This window comes from Eptatretus burgeri, chromosome 9 (genome assembly GCF_056783735.1).
Source record: "Eptatretus burgeri isolate ZD-2024b chromosome 9, Ebu_testis_v1, whole genome shotgun sequence".
NCBI lineage: Eukaryota > Metazoa > Chordata > Myxini > Myxiniformes > Myxinidae > Eptatretus > Eptatretus burgeri.
In genome coordinates, this window is record NC_140969.1 from 96,273,012 (window position 1) to 96,295,963 (window position 22,952).

At 45.5% G+C, this 22,952-nt stretch overlaps 1 protein-coding gene across 2 annotated transcripts in view; it reads right to left on the reverse strand.

Moving 5' to 3' along the window:
• EPB41L4A (erythrocyte membrane protein band 4.1 like 4A) overlaps window positions 1–22,952 on the reverse strand; it is an 85,982-nt gene that overhangs the window by 16,237 nt on the left and 46,793 nt on the right. For both annotated transcript variants that reach the window (XR_015061927.1, XM_085896234.1), the window contains exons 10-12: window positions 21,637–21,700; window positions 14,493–14,584; window positions 9,795–9,904 (exon numbers count right to left, since the gene is read on the reverse strand). Coding sequence is in view for 1 of the 2 variants with exons in the window: in XM_085896234.1 (XP_085752360.1) it covers window positions 9,795–9,904; window positions 14,493–14,584; window positions 21,637–21,700 (266 nt within the window). In the remaining variant the exon portion in view is untranslated. The remainder of the gene's footprint in view (window positions 1–9,794; window positions 9,905–14,492; window positions 14,585–21,636; window positions 21,701–22,952) is intronic.

Genomic DNA, 22,952 nt, shown 5'->3' on the forward strand with positions numbered 1-22,952 from the left:
TCCTTGACTTTGCAAGAAGTCATGGACTTAGGGTGGCTGGTTCATGGTTTCAGCGCCCGCAAGCTCATCGCTGGACTTGGTATTCCAACGCTGGCGGTGTGGCAAAGGAGATTGACCATGTCCTCATTGACGGTCGTTGGAGGATGATCCAGAACTGCAGGGTCTACCGGAGTGCTCAGTTCCTCAATACTGACCACAGGCTTGTTGTAGCAACTCTAAAGCTGCACCTTAAATCCTGGAGAATGGTACCATCCCAGCCTAGGCTGGATGTTGCCAAGCTCAGGGATGAGAGAGTAGCTGAGGAGTTTGCGAACAGGCTGAGTGGACACTTGGGGGTCTGGGTGCTTTGGGGGTCCTGAAGAGTTGTGGAGCACCTTCAAGACCACCGTCCTTGATGTTGCCGGTGGATGCCTTGGAGTTCACCGCAGGGCAAAGAAGAATTTTGTCTCTCAAGGGACACTGGATACCATTGACCAGAGTCGCAGGGCCAGGCTGAATGGCAGAGCTGAGCTGTTCAGGGAGCTGAGGCGTAAAACTGTACGTGCACTGAGGGTGGACAAGGAGGCCTATGTGCGAGGAATCTGTGAGGGGTAGAGCATCACCTGTGGACAGGTGATTCTCGTCCCGCTTACAGGGGAATTCGCGCATTACGTTCATCCAAGCCCATCCCTCGGAGCACTGCAGTTCGAGCAGAGAGTGGTAGGCTCTTGACAGAGGAGTCTGAAGTGAAGGCCCGCTGGGCCGGTTACTTTGAGCGGTTGTACCAGGCTGATCCCCCAGCTGTCGAGTTGGACGTCAAGGGTGTTACAATCCCTGTTGCTGACCCTCGAATCAACTGTGGTCCACCATCGCTTGTGGAAACACGGGCTGCGGTGAACCAGTTGAAACGGGGCAAAGCTCCAGGGATCTGTGGCATCCATGCCGAACTTCTCAAGGCTGGTGGAAATGCTGTACTCGCGTCGTTGCATGCAGTTTTGTGCTCTGCCTGGAACACAGGCATCATCCCAACTGACTGGAAGAGGGGCCTTGTTGTCCCTCTCTGGAAAGGGAAGGGTGATCGCCAAGACTGCAACAACTACCGAGGGGTGACGCTGCTCTCAGTGCCGGGCAAGGTCTTTGCTCGGATAATTCTTGATAGGGTTCGCCACCATCTGCTTGAGCACCAGCGTCCAGAGCAGTCAGGCTTTACACCAAAGAGGTCAACGATTGACCGTATCCTTGCACTTCGTGTCCTCACCGAACGCAGACGAGAGTTTCGGCAGGGGCTGCTTGCAGCCTATGTTGATCTCTGTAAAGCGTTCGATTCAGTGAATCGGGATGTCCTCTGGAGGATTCTTGGTCTTCGTGGGGTGCCACCGAAACTGATCGATCTGATGTCTGAACTCTACTCTGGTACTGAGAGTGCTGTGAAGTGTGGTGGTACCGCCTCTGACTTATTTCCAGTTGTTACTGGAGTTCGTCAGGGATGTGTACTTGCCCCCACACTTTTCAGCACTTGTATGGACTGGATTTTTGGGAGGATGTCGGAGAGATCAAGTTGCGGTGCATCGTTTGGCAATGTCAATATCTCGGACCTTGATTTTGCAGATGATGCCGTCATCTTTGCGGAGACTTTAGACATCCTCTTGGGGGCCCTCGAGGTGCTGAATGAGGAGTCGGAGCCGTTGGGATTACGGATTTCTTGGGTCAAAACAAAGATCCAGGCTTTCGGTGATATCTTGGATGCTGCTGTCCTGTCTGTGTCTGTTTGTGGTGAGGATGTTGAGGTCGTGGATAGATTCACTTACCTTGGCAGTGATATTCATGTCTCCGCAGGTTGTGAGCCGGAGGTCAATAGACGTCTGGGTCGGGCCTGGGGAGTCATGGATTCACTGGATCATGGGGTGTGGCGCTGCCGGTACCTGTGCGGGAGGACGAAAGTCCGAGTCTTCAGGTCCTTGGTACTTCCAGTCTTGCTCTATGGGTGCGAGACTTGGACTTTGACCAAGGATCTGAGACGGAGACTTAATTCCTTTGGTACCAGGTCTCTTCGGAGAATCCTCGGCTATCGCTGGTCGGATTTTGTGTCCAACGAGCGGTTGCTGAGAGAGACTCGGATGAGATTTGTTACCTGCATAGTCCGTGAGCGTCAGCTGCGGCTGTATGGACATGTGGCTCGTTTTCCTGACGCTGATCCTGCTCACCAGATTCTCTCAGCGAGGGAGTCTCACGAGTGGAGGAGGCCAGTGGGCCGACCACGTGCCTCATGGTTGCAGCAGGTTGACCATCATCTCAAGGAGATGGGGATGGGCCTGGCATCTGCCTGGAGGATGGCCAGACGGAGGCCCCTGGAGTACCGGCGGAAAGTGGACGCAGCGACGCGCTGTTCTGGCACATGCTCCCATACCTGACCTGATAAGCAATGGACTAGTCCAACACCGAGAATCCGAACCTTCAGAAGCATAAGAAATCACATGATTACATACTCTGCTGTTGGTGCAATATTTCACCGTTTTCATACCTCATCCGTTATCGTCCTCCTGCCTCTTCTACCCAGTTCCTTCCTTCCAACCTGGATCTCAGCCAACGGTACTCCATCTCTTCTACGTTGGATTTTGACCAATTTCCCAGAAAATGTCTGCTGTTCTTGTTCTGCTCCAATCGGTTCATCTGATCATGTGCTTGTTAAAGTGGTCATCTCTGGCCATTATTAGAGAACCACATCAGCGCCGACGAGTCTGGCATTTCAGTCAGGCCAACTGGCAGGGACTTCAAGCAGCCATCAAACTTCGAGACTGATCTCCCATTTCTACTCTCTTCGACGTCAACTCATCCTGGGAATTGTTTCAAAGAAATTTGCTCTCTCTCATGCACAGATTTATCCCATGTTGTCTTCAGTTGTCCTACCTGTCCTCCTGCCCGTGGTACACTGAAGATTGTGGTGAGGCAGTTGTCAAAAAACAACCTGCCTTCGCTTGATGGAAGACAATCTCATTTTCTTCCACAAAGCTCGGAACGTGTGTGTGTGTGTGTATGTGTGTGTGTGTGTGTGTGTGTGTGTGTGTGTGTGTGTGTGTGTGTGTGTGTGTGTGTGTGTGTGTACCCTCAAAAGAGCCAGGAAACAACATCTTTCTAAACTCAAGTCTGAACTCTCAAACTTGTCTCCCTCCTCCAAATCCTTGTGGCATCTGGGTAAGTGTGTTTCTGGTGTATGTTCCCATTCCATCCCTTCCATTACATCAAATGGCTGCATGGCTGACACTGCACATGAAAAGCCTGAATGTCTAAGCTCCGTGTTTGCTTCTAAATCTTGGGTCCCAAACCCATCGCTTTCTGTACTCACCTTACCCAGTCGCACTTGGCTGTTCCTGGACTTCGTGTCCTTTTCTCCTGTTAAGGTGGAGAACTTGCTGTTGTGGGAGCTGGTTTATTAAATTGAACTTTTTATCATGTAAAAAGCAAAATTTACTTAGTTATTTTCATAAATGATTTAATTAACTTCGTTTAAAAATGATTTACTGGTAGAGCTAATAGACATGCATGCTGATAAAGCTAAAAATGTACATGCTGAGTGAGCTTGTAAGAAAATACACACATGACCTTTACTTTAGTCTAAATAACTTATTGTTAAGTCATATCTGTTAAATGAACTCTTGACCTGTGATCATGTCGTCAGCAGAATGAAACAATGACTCTCTCTTACCCCCCTCCCCCACCCCACACCACTCTCCTTGTATTGGAAAACAAACTCCAACCATTGTAAACCATTGTATGAGGCATCTCTGAACAAACTGAAACCATTGTATGTGACATATTTGAACAAACCGAAACCATTGAATGTGACATATTTGAACAAACCAAAACCATTGTATGTGACATATTTGACAGACTAATACCAATGTATGTGGCATATTTAGAGTCCACAAAGTTCCATCTGATATCTTGGTGAAAACTGTATGTTGTTGTGGGTCGGGTATCGACGACGAGCATGACCACTAGATGGAGCAGCAGAGTCGGCTCCACCGAACACCCGAACTCTAGATCGTACCTTTCTGATAACTCCAAAGGTACGGGTCCCTTTCAGGACCGTGAATCGTCAATAAGTAAACGGCGTGGGACAGGGTTATTTGCCAAACTTCAAAATACCTCGAGGCCCACGTGGCGAGCCTCCCGAGGAATTCACACCCTCGACGGAGCTTGAACGGGACGAGCCGTAACCGTGCTCGACGCGTGCGTAACCCGAGCGGATGGTTACCGAGGTCCCGTCAGTCCAAATGCACGACTACGGCAGCAACGGCCTTTTTAATTTCCCCAACACGCACCGTGCTAAGCCAATGCAGGAAAGGACAGAAACGGGCTGAAACATTGAACAATAGGAATACTTATCTACAATAGTGTGGGAGGAAAACACAGAAGAGCAGAGTTAAATTGACAAAGCAATGCAATCAATCATGTACAGCAAAAAGCACTTAACAATTCCTACTTATACACGGGCACACACACAGACGCACACCCAAAAGAAAGGGACCCCAATGGTCTTTATTCGGCTCTCCAGCCGAGGAGGATAGTTTGGCTGGGAGTCAGGACAGCTGGCTATCTGGCCGCGAGCACGCAGCTGGACGTCCACAACTTCCCGGAGCTCCAGTCGCCAAAAGCACAGACCAGGGCAGCCGTATCCAGCGGAGGCGAGACGAGGCGATCTCCCTCGATGGAAAATGGTCGCTCGCTGTCACGCGCCAGACGAGACGCCTCGGATGCGTGTGATGCAGTCGGACGTGGACCAGACCGAGATGCGCACTCGACCCGACTCAGGACGCAAAAACTCTAGCAGACTGGACGCAAATTCTCCTCACGCTCGTCCCGACAACCACTCTTTTCCCTCAGGCAGGAGGGGCTTCTTTTCTGGCCACTCGCCTCCTGATTGGCTGGTTGCGTCGCGCGATTCGCTCGTCACCCCCGTGATTGGCCGAAAGGGCGCCAAGTCCACTGATTGGACCGTGGGGGGCGTGACGGCCGTCGCAGCGGACCGCCCCTCAAACAAGGAGAGTAACATGGCCCTGCGTGGGTTGTGCCTATTGGTCGTCCGACGGCAACCTTGCTCGCATCCTCCGGATTGGGCGAGAGAGACGTGAACTCCGCCCACATTCGTGCTGACACGCACGCGTGTAATGGTGATGGTGGAAGGAAGCGAAGACAGGTGTCGTTGGTGTTGTTGTTATAAGTGTAAAAGAAAACCCTGACTCAAAATAACTTCGCAGCGCATGCACACTTAATTCTCGTTAGACATAGGGGAAAGGGAGCTGTCTATCCACATTTACTTATCGAAATAACTGAGCTATGGGGACCTGAATGTTGAATGCTCATGGCTGACAGATTCGTAACAATATAAACGCTCAGAAATGCTCTGCACCCTTAAGCCTTCAACTCCCAATACCATCGGGAGTTTGAAGTCTTCCTTCTGTGCAGAGAAGTGTCTTTCTGTTTTATCAAATAAACGGCTGGTATATGAACTTACTTGATTCATTTCCTTGAGGTAGTTGGCCTCGGCCCCGACACTATCAAACCTCGACTCAGATTCTGCAACCCGTCCAGACAGCATCAGCCCACATGTCCAAAAAACTTGCTCTGCTGCTCTTGCTCACCCTCTCTGTTCTATTCACACTCTCATTTGCTCAAGGTCATTTGCCATCTGCTTGAAAATCAGCAAACATTACTGCTCTGCATAAAAAAGGTGCAAAAACAAATCCCTGCAACTTCAGACCAATCAGCCTTCTCTCAATCATCAGCAAGGTTATGGAATCCATCATTGCTTCCGACATAAAATCCTTCTTCCTCTCCAATGGCTTGATTTCCGATCATCAATTTGGATTCAGACCAAGTCACTCTACTCTGGACATGCTGCTTCTGCTTGCACAACAATGTGTGGAGGTCCTCAATGCCAGACATGAGATCAGAGCCATCTCCCTCGATATATCGTGTGCTTTCAATACGGTCTGGCACCCTACCATCCTCACCAAACTCTCTTCCTATGGTATCCAAGGCAATCTCCACTCATGGCTTGCAGACTTCCTCTCCTGTCGCAGTCAGCGTGTGGCCCTTCATGGAATTCTCTCATCCCCTTTTCCTGTACAGGCTGGAGTTCCTCAAGACAGTGTTCTAGGCCCATGCTTTTCTGGTTTTCATCAATGATCTCTCTGACTCTCTGGAAAATCCTCTATATCTCTTTGCTGATGACTCAATCCTCGGCCATACCACCTGTCATCTCTTAGATCGGCAAGCAGTAGCCTCTTCACTCTCTGTAGATCTGGATAAAAATCACAAGCTGGTCCAACACTTTGAAAATGTCTTTCAATCCTGACAAATCTCACACCTTCACGATGTCTCTCCGAAAGGGCCACATGGACCCCCTCACCCCCGCCCCGTCTACTTTCTCAACAATACCTTTGAAGAGGTCCTTTCATTGAAGCTTTTGGGTCTCACTATCTACAACGATCTCTGCTGGGAAAGCCACATTTGCAAGCTGGCCTCCAAAGCCAGTCGCTGACTGGGAATGCTCCATCATGCAAAGTCCTTCCTTGGCACACGTAAGCTCCTGACCACATTCAAAGCTTTCATTCACAGCCTGATGGAGTACTGCTTTCACCTCTGGGCTTGTGCTCACAAGCCTCACACCTTTCTCTGCTTCACGCTGTGAAAACCAAGGCATTTAGGATCATCGGTATCGCCCGTGAAGCTGAGTCTTTAGGTCTCTCACTCTTTTACCACTGGGAGGTCGGTGGCCTTTCTTTCTTCTAACGTCTCCTCTCCAGCCTCGCACCCCCTTCTCTGTCTGTGATCTGCCCATCCCATATTTCCGCAGGGCACTCAAGGTCCGCCAGCAACCCCCTTCTGGTAAAACCACCAAAATCAAGAATCACTGCTCACCTTCACTCTTTCATTCCTCTTTTTTTCCACCTCTGGAACAAACTCCCACACTCTCTTCAATCCAACTCTTCCCTCCAGATCTTTAAAACTGCTGTTCACCACCATTTCTTATCTTCCCCCATCCAAAGCAGCCTGGTATTGGCTTAGTGGTTAGGGTGGCTGGCTTGGGATCCTTGAGTTCTGAGTTGAAGCTCCGTTGGCCACTGAATTAACACCAGTGGGTTGATTCAGCCTGTCATCCTTCCGAGGTCGATAAAATGAGTACCAGTGTACTGGTCCTGGTGTATGCCCCGGTTAGAATAGGTGTACCATATCCCTGTGTGTCGTAAGAGGCGACCAGGGTTGATGTCAGGAAGGGCATCCGGCCATAAAATCATTTCCTCAAGAAGGAAACCATGGTTGCATGGAGCCCACAAAAAGCTAACCCCTGCTCGGCAGGGAAAAATGGCTGTAAAAAGGCCCCATCCAAAACCTCGATCTTTTCTGCACCTGTTAATCCACTCCAAACCCACATCCTTAAAATTCCCTGCTTTCCTTCCTGAAAGTCCCTGTAATGTCCATCTTGTTTACCCCATGTACCCCACCCCATCCCTCTCACTTCCACAGAAATCCTCATGTCTCTGTTCCCTACTGTTTTGTGCTTCCCTCTTGTTTCCTGTTCCCTTTGTTATATGTTCTGTGTTAGCTCTTACATGAGCCTTGACACTGTATACAATTTTTTTAGGATATACTGTATCATGAATGTGACTTAATGATACACATTTTTTTTTTTTAATCACGAGCAAGTTTCCCGTGTCCGCACAGGATTCCAAACGGGGTCGGGATGGAGGTAACAAAAATGCAAAAGGCGTCTTCTGTCATCGAGCCGGCAAGCTGGGAGCAACAATTCACATTTATTGCCACATCTGATGCAATTGAAATGCTGTAATGGCAGCGAGGTGGCTCCATTTGAAACTGTTCATTTGATATATGTGGCATTTTGATTCCTAGGTTAGTAACAAAAAAAAATTGTGTTGGTGTCAAAGCCAGTAGCCAATGATCTTGAAGGCCTTTTTTTCCATGGCGTTAAGCTGAGCAAGATGTGAGGCAGGGGAGTCAGCCCAGGGGGGAGAGCAGTACTCCATCAAGCTGTGGATGAAGGCCTTGGAGGTGGATAGGAGATCAGGAGTGCCAAGGAAGGACTTTGTACGAGGGAAGATGCCCAGACAGCGGCTGGCTTTGGAGGCAAACTTTGAAATGAGGTTTGCCCAAGACCATTGCTGATACTGATAGCCAGAGAATTTGAATGACTGAACCTCAAGAGGATTGTTAAGAAAGTAGATGGGGTTGGGGAGGGGGGTGTGGGGGGCACTCTATATGTTCAAAGACCGCTCTGAACTCATGTTTTGACATTGAGGGTCTCCATCCATTTTTGGGTGAGTCGAAGCAGCATGTCCAGAGTCGAGTGACCTGGTCTGAAACCAAATTGGTGATCTGAGATGAGGTTGTTGGAGTAAAGAAATATTTTCATGTCAAGTGCGATGATGGATTCCATGGTGTTGCTGATTGGAAGTCAGCTGATGGTCTGTCGTGGAGGGGATTTTGGGTTAAAAAGACCAAAGGTCAAAGGTCATGTGCCCTTTAACTGAAGTCATCATTTCGTCTGCAGCCTGTGGATGCTGGTTGGATCATTGTTGGGAGCAGCGCTGTGTCGCTGATGAAGTGCTCCTGTTACCAATAAGCTGGTAGTCATTTTGCCGACCTCAAAAGGAAGACAGGCTGAGTCAACACACAAAGTGTTATTTCATGGCACGACAGGGGGTGCAACTCAAGACCCTAAAATCTTAAGTCAACCACTGGAACTATTAAGCCAATACCAGGCTTATAACTCAAGTTAGCAGTACAGTATCTGCTGTTTTCTCTCATACGTGACCTTTAATTGATATCAAATGTAACAGTGAGTTGACATCCAATGCACGTGGAGGCATATCCAAACACATTCGCGTTGAATTCTATTTTGTAGTTTTACAATTATTTTTCAGCACTTTTTCTCAATGCAGACCTTTAAAAGTATTTTAATGACAAAAACTGGAGAGCACCGTTCTTTTGGAGAAAATGCTGGACATTGATTTTCTTTTCCCTTCGAAACAAAATAATAAATAATAATGTGCTTACCTGCACCTTAATGACAATGACATTTCTGCTGTGGACCAAACTAAATCAAGCATGACTCCCACCAAACTTGTGAACCCACTCCACCCCAAACTAGCCCAAGTCAGCAAATCAGTTTGAGAAATCCATGATGGGAGAACTCTTGATATGACTGGTCTTGAACTGACCCTGCCAACAATTTCAGAGTGGAAAAGTGGTCGATTCATCCATGAACCACAACCTTGTCAACCACTGAATGCAAAGTTTCTGTTCATCTTCACTTCTTTGTTCCCAATTATGAGTCATGGATGTAAAGTTGTCTGCTGTGCTTTCCTTCAGTCCTTCAATATGGCAGCTCTCCATCACGTCAAGCCACCATCTTCTTAGCCTTGTCCGTCTGCACACACGTCTACCTGTTAACAGCTCTTTTTCTCTTCACTCTCAGGAGATTAAAGTGCAACTCGCAATTATTCGCTGAGCCGGCATGATGACAACGAGGGTAAAAAGTATCTTGCAAAACACAATTCTTAAAACTATAATTGCAATGATAGTCAAAAATATAATTTACAACACCCTCCTCACCCCACCACCACAAACCCTTAAATCAGCATTCTGTGTTAAGTCCTGATGGCTTGTGTGCAATATTATAAGAAAAAGTAAATTCCAAATTAAAGCATTGGTTGATTGGAACAATTCACAATGTACAAACTAGTCCAAATAATGACCTCTTTGCATTCCCTTTGTGAGGAGGCAGAACATACCATGTGCCATGCGCCTTGGGTACGTCTTGCTGCGTCGACGATGCACCACTTGGCAGGGTCTGGGTAAGTGGCACGTCGGGTCTCGTTCAACTTCATGCATCGTTCGGCCACTGTTAAAGCAGAACGGCATACATTTATTTAAAGGTCGGTAGATGTCCAGGAGAATCAAATGGTTAAGCGCTATATCAAATTATCATTATTTAATATGAACAATAATTTCAGTCAATAATTTTTTTTGTCACTGATCCACATAAAATACCCGTAATGTTAAAGTGCAATTTTTTTTCTTCGTAATTTTTACAAACTAATTAAAAATGAAAAGCTGAAATGTCTTACACCAATAAGTAGCCAACCCCTTTGTTATGACACTCCAAATTGAGCTCAGGTGCATCTAATTTCCTTTGATCATCCTTGAGATGTCTCGCCAACTTGATTGGAGTCCACCTGTGGCCAATTCAATTGAATGGGCATGATTTAGGAAGAAACGCACCTGTCTATATAAGGTCCCACAGCTGACCGTACACGTCAGAGCAGAAACTCCACCATGACGTTCAAGGAACTGTCCATAGTAAAACTCCGAGATAGAATTGTCAGGAGGCATTTCGGGAAGGGTATAAAACAATTTCTTGAGTGGTGAAAGTTCCCATGAGAACAATGACCATCATCAATAGGAAATGGAAAGAATATGGAACGACCCAGACTCTTCCTAGAGCTGGCCGTCCAACCAAAATAAGCAACTGGGAAAGAAGTACCTTGATCAGGGAGGTTACCAAGAACCCAATGACCATTCTGACAGAACTACAGAGTTCCTTGGCTGAGATGGGAGAACCTGCTGGAAGGACGACAGTCTCTGCAGCACTTCACAAAGCTAGGCTTTATGGGAGAGTGGCCAGACGGAAACCACTCCTGAGAAAAAGGCACACGACAGCACACTTGGAGTTTCTAACCCTAACACCATCCCTACCATAAAGCATGGTGGTAGCAGCATCGTGCACTGGGGATGCTTTTCAGCGGCAGGGACTGGGAGACTTGCAAGGTGGAGGAAACGAATGGAGCCAAATACTGCACAGGAAAATCATTGAGGAGAACTTGCTTCAGAATGAAAAAAGACCTGAGATTGAGGCGAAGATTTACGTTCCAACAGAACAATGACCCAAGTATACAGCCAAAGCAACAATGGAATGGTTTCACACCAGGAACGTGAAAGTCTTTGAGTGACCCAGCCAAAGCCCAGACTTGAATCCCATTGAGAATCTAAAGAAAGACTTGAAGATTGCTGTTCATTGACGCTCCCCATCCAACAAGACAGAGTTTAAGCAAATCAGCAAGGAAGAATGGGAGAAAATCCCCAAATCCAGATGTGCAAAGCTGATACAGACATACCCAAGAAGAATCAAAGCTGTAATCGCTGCCAAAGGCGCTTCGACAAAAAAATTGACTCAGGGGGTTGAACACTTATCGACGAAAGCCATTTCAACTTTTCATTTTCAACCGATTTGTAAAAATTTCTAAAAACATTCTTTCACTTTGTCATTATGGGGTATTTTGTGGAGATCGGTGCCAAAATTAAATTTAATCCATTTTAAATTGAGGCTGTAACCCAACAAAATGTGAAAAAAAATCGGTTTGGTGTGAATACTTTTTGAAGGCACTGCATAATCACATCATCATAACCTTCATGAATAGTTGGAGGTGCACTCGTCATTAACTTGTCAGTGATTTACATTACCAGTTTTGCATCATTTTATAACAAGATATAATTACCGCCATCACCTAAGGCGGACGGAGGTCATGTTTTCACCCGTGTCTGTCTGTTTGAATGTGAGCAGGAAATCTCAAAAAGTTATGGATAGATTTTTTATGAAACTTGGTGGACCGGATGGGTATGTGACAACGAAGAAATCGATTTGATGTGGGTGAAGATCTGGATCCGATAAATTTTTTTAATTTTGCAAGTGGTTCTTCACCACTAAGACATGGGGCCAAAAACGACAAATAATATGTCTCGATGTCTCAAAAAGTTATGGACGGATGATGACAAAACTTGGTGGATGAGTTGGGGAGGTGACAAGAACAAGCCGATTAGATTTTGATGCAGGTCCGGATACAGATCCAGCCGATCAGTGGAATACAAAACATAAACTGTTCAGCCTGGTGGAGGTATGTGCTCCACCGAGTGCCGTTCTATTTCTGTACTGTGTTGTTTTAGTTTGGTGGTTTCTGCATAAACAAAATTTGGCACCCAATTTTAGGATATCCAAGGCCATCTCCATTCATGGCTTGCAGACTTCCTCTCCTGTCGCAGTCAACGTGTGGCCCTAAATAGAGTTCTTTCATCCCCTCTTCCTGTCCAGGCTGGAGTTCCTCAAGGTAGCATTCTGGGCCCTGTTCTTTTTCTGGTTTTCATCAATGATCTCTCTGACTCTTTGGAAAATCCTATTTATCTCTTTGCTGATGACTCCACCCTCTGCCGCACCATCTGTCATCCCTCAGACCGGCAAGCAGCAGCTTCTTCGCTCACTGCAGATCTGGGTAAAATCACAAACTGGTCCAACATGTGGAACATGTCTTTCAATCCGGACAAATCTCACACTCTCACTATGTCTCTCCGAAAGGACCATTTACAAAATCCCCCCATCCACTTTCTCAACAATCCTCTGGAGGAAGTCCTTTCTTTCAAGCTTCTGGGTCTCACTATCTGCCATGACCTTTCCTGGGAAAGCCACATTTCAAACCTCGCCTCCAAAGCCAGTCACCGACTGAGAATCCTCCGTCATGCAAAGTCCTTCCTTGGCCCACCTGAACTCCTGACCACTTACAAAGCTTTTGTCTACAGCCTGATGGAGTACTGCTCTCCCCTCTGGGCTGGTGCTCCTGCCTCCCACCTTTCTCGGCTTCACGCTGTGGAAACCAAGGCATTTAGGATCATCGGTATCGCCCGTGAAGCTGAGTCTTTAGGTCTCTCACTCTTTTACCACTGGGAGGTCGGTGGCCTTTCTTTCTTCTACCGTCTCCTCTCCAGCCTCGCACCCCCTTCTCTGTCTGTGACCTGCCCATCCCATATTTCCGCAGGGCGCTAAAGGTCCGCCAACAATCCCCTTCTGGTAAAACTACCAAAATCACGAATCACTGCTCACCTTCACTCTTTCATTCCTCTTTTTTCCCGCCTTTGGCATAAACTCCCTCACTCTATCCAATCCCATTCTTCCCTCCAGGCCTTCAAAACAGCTGTTCACCACCACCTCTTATCATTCTCCATCCAAATCCTCGATCTTTTCTACCCCCGATAATCCACCCAAGCCCACCTCCTTCAAATTCCCTGCTTTCCTTCCTGAAAGTCCCTGTATTGTCCATCTTGTATTCCCCATGTTCCCCACCCCATTCCCTCTCCCTTCCACAGATCTCCTAATGTCTCTGTTCTCCACTACTTTGTCCTTCCCACTCCTGAAGTGAAATCCTTCAATACAGCGTGTGTGGTGAAGCAAATGAGTACACTAATGTTAAAATATGCAATTTTTGCTTTTTCAGTTGAAAAACAATTAAAAAGCGTACTTATTATTTTAAATGTAAAAATCTTGTTATTATTGTGATAAGCACCTTTATATATTTATATAAGAGAAGGAATGAAATCGTTCGATACAGCGTGACAGGGGACCGCAAAAGAATGATAGCATAAGAAGAACTTAGCTTTCAGCATTCGGCGATTGCCGCGAAATGCCATGGTGGGTGGAAATGACGTCTTTTGGCGCGAAATGCCATGGTGGACGGAAATGACATCTTTCGTTCCTTCATACATGAGAGGGGCGCGTTTCTTCATTTTTTTCTGTCAAGCAATAAATTAAATGGTTTTCACATATATAACACATTAGTTTCACAAATTTCCATTGAAATACTCGGGTATTTCCGTCAATTGTCGCCATTTCCGTCTAGGTTACGCACTGCATCTACCGGACGGCCGCCATTGGCTGTCTTGAGGCACGTGGGCGGGGGACGGGGACGGGGGGACACCGGAGACGTGGTAGACGCCGGGGACATTTCAAACTCGGTGCAATTGTATACAGCGCACGCGCTGTAAAAATGTGATTTGGTAAAACCGTGGAGAGAATGAAAACCGGCTAGAACTACAACGGCACTCAGTAGAGCAAATATCTCTGCCAGGCTGAAAAGTATATGTTTTGTAGCGCACTGATGAGCCAGATACGGATCTTCACCAAAATTGAATCAATTCATCCCGGTTTCATCGGAATCGTCAGAAACAACCAAACTTTCCACGAAATTGTCAGAATCCTTCCATAACATTTGAAAAATGATGAAACATTTCGTTTTTGGCATAATCTCTCAATGGTTGAGAATCCTTTAAGAATTCAAGTATCCAGATCCGGATCCAGGTATTTACAAAAATCAAATCAATTCATCATTGTCACACACTCAACCTGTGTACCAAATTTCACCCGAATCCGTTGATAACCTTTTGAGATAGCCTGCTCACAGATCTGGGACAGACAGAGACAGACAGGGGTGAAACCATAACCTTCGTCTACCTTTGGTAAGCGGAGGTAAATGTTCATTTTGTACCCCTCACCCCACCTCCAATCACCGTCTTTCTCTCTCCTCCCCATCTCTTCTCATATACCCTTCTTCCTTTGGCTTTGTGGTACGAATATGGATTATCATGCAATACCTGTACTTTATACTTACCGGAAGAAGGTGTGGCTTTCAACACAACATTTCCACAGCTTTTTGCAAGCAGCCCTGTTTGATGCCTCAAAGTAGTATGACATTTCACCATTCTGTGACATAAAAACAACCGCACAAAACATCACATGCAATTATCAACCTCGATTTATCATTTGAAGTTACACGTTACATTCCCAAATAACACTGCAGGTTGATCACTATTTTGGGAATACAGTATACGATTTAGGAATCAAAGAATGGACAAATAAATGCATGATATCTCTATCTCTATCTCTATCTCTATCTCTATCTCTATCCCTCTCTATCCCTCTCTATCCCTCTCTATCCCTCTCTATCCCTCTCTATCCCTCTCTATCCCTCTCTATCCCTCTCTCTCTCTCTCTCTCTCGCAGCCTGTGGCTGCTGGTTGCATCATTGGTTGGGACGCGGCTATGCCGCTGATGCAGTGTCTCCCTTACCAGTACACTGGTACTCATTTTGCCGACCTCGGAAGGATGACAGGCTGAGTCAACCTCCTGGTGTATTAATTCAGCGGCCCAACGGGGCTTGACCTCAGGACTCTAGGATCCCAAGCCGCCACCCTAACCACTAAGCCAACACCAGGCCAATGCATGAAGACATTGGTGCTTTATGAAGTCATGGTCCCAAACCGCCTCCCAGGATCTTGTGTGCTCACATTTACGAAGAAAACATTTGGATAAAAGACTCTCCATCTTTCCTCAACTGTGCTTGCTGACTCTGAGCCAGGAGGACCCTCTTGCTTGAATCATGTCCACCCACATTCCTTTCACAGTTGTTTGAATTTTTTTTTATGAAAAACGACTGAAGTTTCAGGAATTCTGAATCAATGCAAGAAGCCAAATTTTGAACCTGTCAAATGCTATAAGTGAGATGCGAACAACGGTACTGTGTTTATAAAAGGTAACTTTAAAACTACCAGAAGTTAGTTTTCCAACATGTCGGAGGATGGCCATTTGGTCTGTCACTCCTTGACAACTAAATTCACAATGGCTCTTCTCAGATGAAAGGCTTTTGTTAAAAACGACAGGCTTTCACCTTCTACAGCAGTGGTTCTTAACCTGGGGTGCATGCACCCCCCTGGGGGTGTGAAACGTCATTTCTGGGGGGGGGGGTGTGAAACATGCCGGCTGGCTCAATTACAAAGTAACTGAAGGAATGCAAATAATCTAATTCAAAGACCTGCCTTAAAGTCAATAATTTTTTACAAGGGGTATGAGAAAACATTCTGAGAACTGAAGGGGTGCGGGCACCAAAAAAAAATGTTAAGAGCCACTGTTCTATGGGATCTTCTATAGTTACAAAGGCAGAACGTCACTGTATACTGCACTAGTATTGGCCACGAAATTCATTCAGCATTGTAGTCTTGCTGAGTAAGCAACAACTGGCATGAGTTCATGCTTTCACAGTCTGCAACCGAGCTGGGTTTAAGACACAAGAAAAGGTTTCATACAATTCACTTCAAATTACCATCTTTGTGGAGGTCTTAGTAACCCCAGCCATGCTGAGCGACTTGTCCTTGAATGGCCATGCTGGGCCCTTGAATCAGGCCACCTAGAAAACTACACTGGGTGGATTCCCATGCCGTAACAGCTTGAACCGGCGAGTATTTGAATCGGTCCCATTCGTATAGTTCACGGAATGGTTGCCTACTTTAGCGATGGTCATTTTACAAATATGCCTCATCCCCATCTCAGCAAGTCATTGGTACTGGATCCATGAAATTTTCAACATCATCTGCACAATATATTTTTGCAACTTAAAAAAAGAACAATGCAATTTGCCATCTATCTTCAAGATCGATAGTTAGGACATTGATTTTACAAGGAAATCAGACAGAGGTGGAGGCATTTCAGCCCATCATGCCTGCTTCACATCAACACCATACAAATTTATCAACACAAGTAGGCCAGGGAATCTATGAAAATATATCACCAAACCCACCACAAATTGCAATAGAAACCATTCAAGTGTTTTTTTCACTCTAAGTATGCTATAGAATGACATACTAAAAGTCACCGAAAATCCAAGCAGGGGAACATGTTGATTTTTTCAATTATGGACATGATTGGTATTGTTCGGAAATTCATCAAATCGGAACGTAATGGAGACTGGAATTTGCACTTGCAGGTCTTGCATGATATGCTTACCTTACCTGGCAGCTGCTGGTCACAATTTATACACAAAATCAATGTACGTGTATCTCCAGCGACTCGCTCAGTTACCAGTACAACATCCTGAAGTTCAACAACACTTTGAGAATGGATTCCATGTAGTGCGACATACAGACCGTTACTGGGCTGGGTTGTCAACTGACCTGGTAATTGAGCAGGTTCTCATGAGAAGCCTGAAGACTACGGGAGGACCCACTAGAGGGAGAGGGATGGAGGAATCACAGAGAATCGCATGGGTACTATTGAACCCTATACTATCTGTGCAGAGGTGAACAATGCCTTGCAAGAGTACACGTCGGTGCGCTACTCCACCAACGACCAACATAAAGACTTAACTACAGCACATACAGAGAGGGACACAAATGACACACGCAAGATCATGACATTTCTGTCATCAAAAAGCCCATTTGATGATGATTCGTGCTTACACAGCATCGACACTGGAGTTACTGCAGGTGACTCGGTCAATGTTGACAATGTCGTCAATGTTGGAAAGAAGATTTTGGATGGAATGGTTGGTCAAAAAGTCTTGGAATATGTATTCAAGAAGAAATATCAAGTTATAATCCTATGGGCCAAAACCAGCTGTGAAGACACACACCGAGTCTGTGTTAAAAGACCCACAACTGCTGTTCCAGCGTCTGGTTACTGTAGGGACGCACCGTGGGGATCTGAATGAAGTTTTCACATATGAACTTTGTAGTTACCCACCAGCACTGTTTGAAACGACCAACGTACTGCTTGCACCCGACAAACCTACATTGGCTGATGCAATGTGGAAACAACTTCCTGATGCTTCTTGGACATCTAGCCGACCGAATAACATGCAGCATGTCCGAGATGGTGGTGCTCTCTTGCACAGAATTTCATGGAATGGTGGCGAGACATATGACGCCATTTGTAGTCGGTACGTGCAGTATTTTGCAGGCAAATATGACCCTGCCATCATTGTATTTGATGGTTACGAAGGTGGGCCGTCCACCAAAGATGTCACACATGGTAAACGGACCAAATGAAGTATCAGTGCCCCCGTGCATTTCACCAGAGAAATGGTGTGTCCGTTGAAGAGAGAAGACTTTCTCGCCAACAAGACAAATAAACAGCGATTTATAAATCTGCTCAGCGACCACTTTGAACAGCATGGTACTGAAGTATTGCATGCAGAGGCTGATGCAGATGTCCTGATGGTGCAAAAAACTATTGCATCAGCAGACAAAAGAACACTGTCCTAATTGGGGACGACACTGACCTACTTGTGCCCCTCTGCAGTCAGGCATCAGAGACATCCTTTGACATTTATTCCAGACCTCAACCAAAGTTTAATTCAAAGAAGACACCAAGATGCTGGAACATCAAGCTAGTTCAAGCCGCACTTGGTAAGGATATATGTGATCACCTTCTCTTTGCTCATGCCATACTGGGATGCGATACCACATCCAGATTGTTCGGCATTGGGAAACCGGTGGCTCTGAAGAAACTCAAGTCGAGTGAACATTTCCGGCAGCAGGCTTCAATCTTAAAACACCCATGTGCCACACACGACGACATTGTGACAGCTGGAAAAAATGCCCTAGTTTGTTTGTATAATGGTAAACCCGGTGATAGACTGGACGCCCTTCGACTGCAACGCTTCCACCAGAAGGTTTCATCCAGCACAAGTTGTGTAAAACCTCGCAACTTTCCTCCCACATCATCAGCAGCTCAGTACCATAGCCAGCGCGTTTATCATTAGGTCCAGCAATGGAGTGGGGTCGATATGTGTGCTGAGGATTGGGGATGGAAGATCAGCGATGGGAAGATGTTTCCTGTTCACACAAACTTGAAACCATCACCTGAGTATCTTCTGGAAGCAATCAACTGTTCCTGCAAGACAGACTGTACAGGAAGATGCGGCTGTGTAAAGTATGGGCTACAATGTTCTCCAGCATGTATGGAATGCAAAGGACTCCATTGCTCCAATGTGACTCTGCCTGATCCAGAAAGTGACACTGATGATATGTAATGCGCGTATCCAACAAAGGTTTAGTATTCTGTACACTCGTATTATTTTAAAAGTGTACCATTTTCAACTAGGGCCTATACTGATTTCAAGATGTCAACATGAATCTCGGTCACAAATCATAAAAACATGAACGATATAAGGCTACTGGATAGACATCTTGGTGACCATCTTGAATTTGATGCATGAGGGCATCTTCCTGATGCTTCATCAGAGACAACATAAAGACTGTCTCTGTCACATGGAATTCAACAGGAACACATAAAAATGCCTGAAAATAGTTTATTGATGCTCACAATAAGCGTGTGGTTTATATATGCAAATATTTGCTGATATTTTACTATTTTTAAATTTAAGTTTTGGCAGCCATTTTGGAAGACATTTTGGTGGCCATTTTGAATTTGAAGTGTGTGACCAGTTTAAAAATCTCAGAAATATGTTTATTGTGTCCAGAAACATACACCTAAGTGTTTCACATAATATTTTTAGTGCAATTATTTGCTGATATAGGGCTGATTCTAAAATTATCAGTTTTGGCGGCCATTTTGGCGGCCATCGTGGAAAATAAACATGTTCCCCTACTTGGATTTTCGGTGACTTTTAGTACGTCATTCTATGGTATATTTGGAGTGAAAAAACACTTGAATGGTTTCTAATGCAATTTGTGGTGGGTATATCACGAGATTCCCTGGCGTAAAGATTCAAAGAGGAGAATGCAATTTCATATATATATATTTTTTAAGTAGTGTTTTTTTGTTGTTGTTGAAGTTTTTGTATTTTATATTTTTATTTTTTCCTCAGGGGAGGGGGTATAGATATGTTGTGTGTTTTTTAAACAAGCACATCAACCGCACAACAGCCCTTGACGAGACCCCCACCAACAGCACTCCGTACACATGTACACAATCACCCCACCATGCTCAAACTACCTAAAAGTCCTATCTCCATCTCCATACCCCTCCATCTCTATAACTTCCAGGTACCCATCTAATTCCAATTTAAACTCATCTACCGTTTCTGCTGCCACGACCGTTCCAGGGAGACCATTCCATGCATTTCACTCTCCGAGTGAAAGTTCCCTGCCTTACTACCGTCTTAACGCTCCTCTTCTTTACTCTCAGGCTATGGTCCCTGGTCCTATCACTGTCTACTCTGTTGAACAATTCATCTGCACTTATTTTATCTATACCTTTCATTATCTTAAACATCTCTATCATATCACCTCATAACTGCCTCCTTTCTCGTGTATCAAGCCCTGTCTCCATCAGCTGCTCCTCATAGCTAAGTCTATGGGTCAATTTTGAAGTCATTATGTCTTCACAACTGAAGTCAATTTTGATGCTTCTGTCACCTCATTAAGATTTTGCTCAACTTTTCGTTTATCAATGCTGGATGCTTTATGTGGATGATAACTTATTCACCAGAGTTTGTGACATGGACAAGGCTTGCGACACTGTCCCGAGAGAGATGGTGATGGCGACACAGATGGATGGGAGTGCCGGAAGCAGACGTTAGGTTGGTGGAAGGGTTGTACAAGGGAACGAAGGGAAGCATATTGCTTGGTCCTAGGATGTCTGAGTTCAGTGTGAACATCAGTTTGAAGCAGGGAAGCTCTCTCAGCCCACTCATGTTTATCACCGTCATGGAGCTGGTCGCAGGAAGGTGAACATGAAAGGGATTCTTGGGAGGATGTTATATGCGGATGATCTGGCTGTTATAATGAAGAGTAAGTGGGGGATGCAGGAGGTATTGGGAGAGTTGAAGGAGGCATGCGGGAAGCATGAACTGAAGATGAGTATGGAGAAGACTGAGGTGATGAGGGTCAGACAGCAGAGAAAATAAATTGATATCAGGTTAGAAGGGAAGGAGATCACACAGGGAAATAGGTTTGAGAATCTGGGGGAGGGGGAGGGGGACAGTGACCAGGGATAGTGAGTTGGAGGTGGAGGTGTGGAAGACGATTCAGGTGGGTGTGAATGCATGTAGGAGGGTGGAGGGATTAATGGCAGACAGAAAAATATCAAGGAAATTGAAAGGGAAAGTTTTGGGATCTTGTGTGATGCCAGCCTACCATTTATGATCTGGAGACAGAGGCACTCACAGAGACAAAAAGAGGTTGCAGATCTGAGAGAACAACTGGGTTCGCAGAATTGCATGAGTGAAAGAGGGTGGATAAAAGGAGGCTGGATGAACTGAGGGAGGAGATTGGTGTGCGGATGAGTTTGACGGGGAGATTGATAAAAAGCCAACTGAAGCGGATAGGTTGATGGAGCAAGGTAGGAGTAAACGAGGTAGATCATGGTGGGAGATGGGAAGATTATGCGAGGATGGATATCAATAAGGTGGGGATGGTTGGAGAGTGGAGAGAGTTGACTGAGGACAGGGGGAAGTGGAGGAGTGTTGTGGTTGATGCAGGGCAGGGGATTGGTACCAGTGGACCTCACCCCATTATAAAGGGAGGAAAAGGAGAGAAAGAGAAAGAGAACAGGGAAAAGAGACAGAGACAGAGACAGAGAGAGAAAATATTCTCATCTCATCATTTCCAATACCAGGGGCCCACCATGACTGCTCTGCAAACTACCTGAAACACGATATTCATCAGGTGAAGAAACAATGGGCAGAGATGAGGTGGGCAGGAATGGAATTCAATTTTAATTACTACCACAACCTTAAATTTAGAAAAAAAAAACACTGCATTGCCATGGCAATTTGGTAGAACTTTGAACGTCAATTCAGACTACCACGTAACACTCGTTTTGAATCAATTTGTTCAAAAATGAAAGTCAAATAAATGCACAAGTTCATTCATTGTGATGTGCAGTGAAACCAAGTGTGTACTGGCCTCTTCATTTGTCCATTTCATCTTGTGTAAGGTTGTTGAAATGCAATAAGAACAGAAAGAAACTCATGAGATTGTGTAATGAAGAATGGCAGTGAAACCATAATGACTTACATCCTTGCTTCGGACTCTCAACTCAAAGTGGGTTCCTTTAAAGTTTATCCTCATGATCTGAGGCCTGAAAAATAAAGGTTGAAGAAATATGAACAGTTTGCACAACTTCAAACAGAACTATCAGACGATAGACTGCCGGTCAACAAAGGAACATGAAGCCTGAAAGTATGAGATGCAAGAATGGCGGAAAGAGTGCAACAAATATAATATTTAAAAAATAAACAAATAATTTTTAAAAGGCAGCATTTGGCCAACAATTTTAAATGATGAGGATAAACTGAGATCAGCATCGTGTTGTCATTTTGAATCATAAATTAAGCAGAGCATCCTATTTGTGGAAATAATTCACGTCATCCCCATTTTAAAACTCACATTTATTAATCAACATTCAATAGTTCTTGCTTCATCAAGGTATTTACCTCCTCAAAGTGAAGGTTTAAATAATAATACAAATAAAAGAAAACCATCTCGACTTTCAAAACCCATGAATTAATTAATATATACCAATACATATACCTGGTGCTGGCTTAATGGTTAGGGTGGTGGGCTTGGGATCCAAGGATCCTGAGTTCAAATCCTGCTGTTAGACTCTGCCTATCATCCTTCCGAGGTCGGCAAAATGAGTGACAGCTTGCTGGTGTCCTGTGTCGGAGTGGTGACCCGTCCAGGATTGTGTCCAATAGCCAAGGAGACTGCTTAGGCAGCACCAATGCTATGCACAGAGTATGGTCCCATTGGATGGATGGATACTACGGTGTATGTGTGTGTATGTGTGTGTATACTGAATAGAACCCCCTAACTTGATGAGGCAACAGTACACAGATGGAGTCCCATCACGGCAATTCCTGCACGACCTGTCAGCAACAAGTATCGCCTGCACGTGAGCACATTGTCTCTGCCCTGCTGATCACCAGTCAGGAGGTTTGCAGCCAGGTACATTAAATTCAATGAAAGAAGCGTGCTGACTATGACATGACGATAACGTCATGTGCATAAATTAAACCAACACATCACCAACACAGCACTGCTGCCTCATCATTGTTCCCACCAATGCAAACCATTCACCCAGAAGGCACGTGATGTGATCGGCGGGTAAATCGAAACACGTGGAGTGTGGTTGAATGGTTTGCATTAGCGGGAACAATCGTCTGGGTGGCAGACAGATGGTTGTTCTTTGCGGATTATGCAGTTTTACCGCGCGAAACATAATCCACGGCGATGCTCCATAACAGGCAGGAGGTCCATCTAATGTGGTCATCATTGGCGGGTAGATATTTATTGTTATGCCATCCTGATGAGGGCAAATCAGCTCAAAA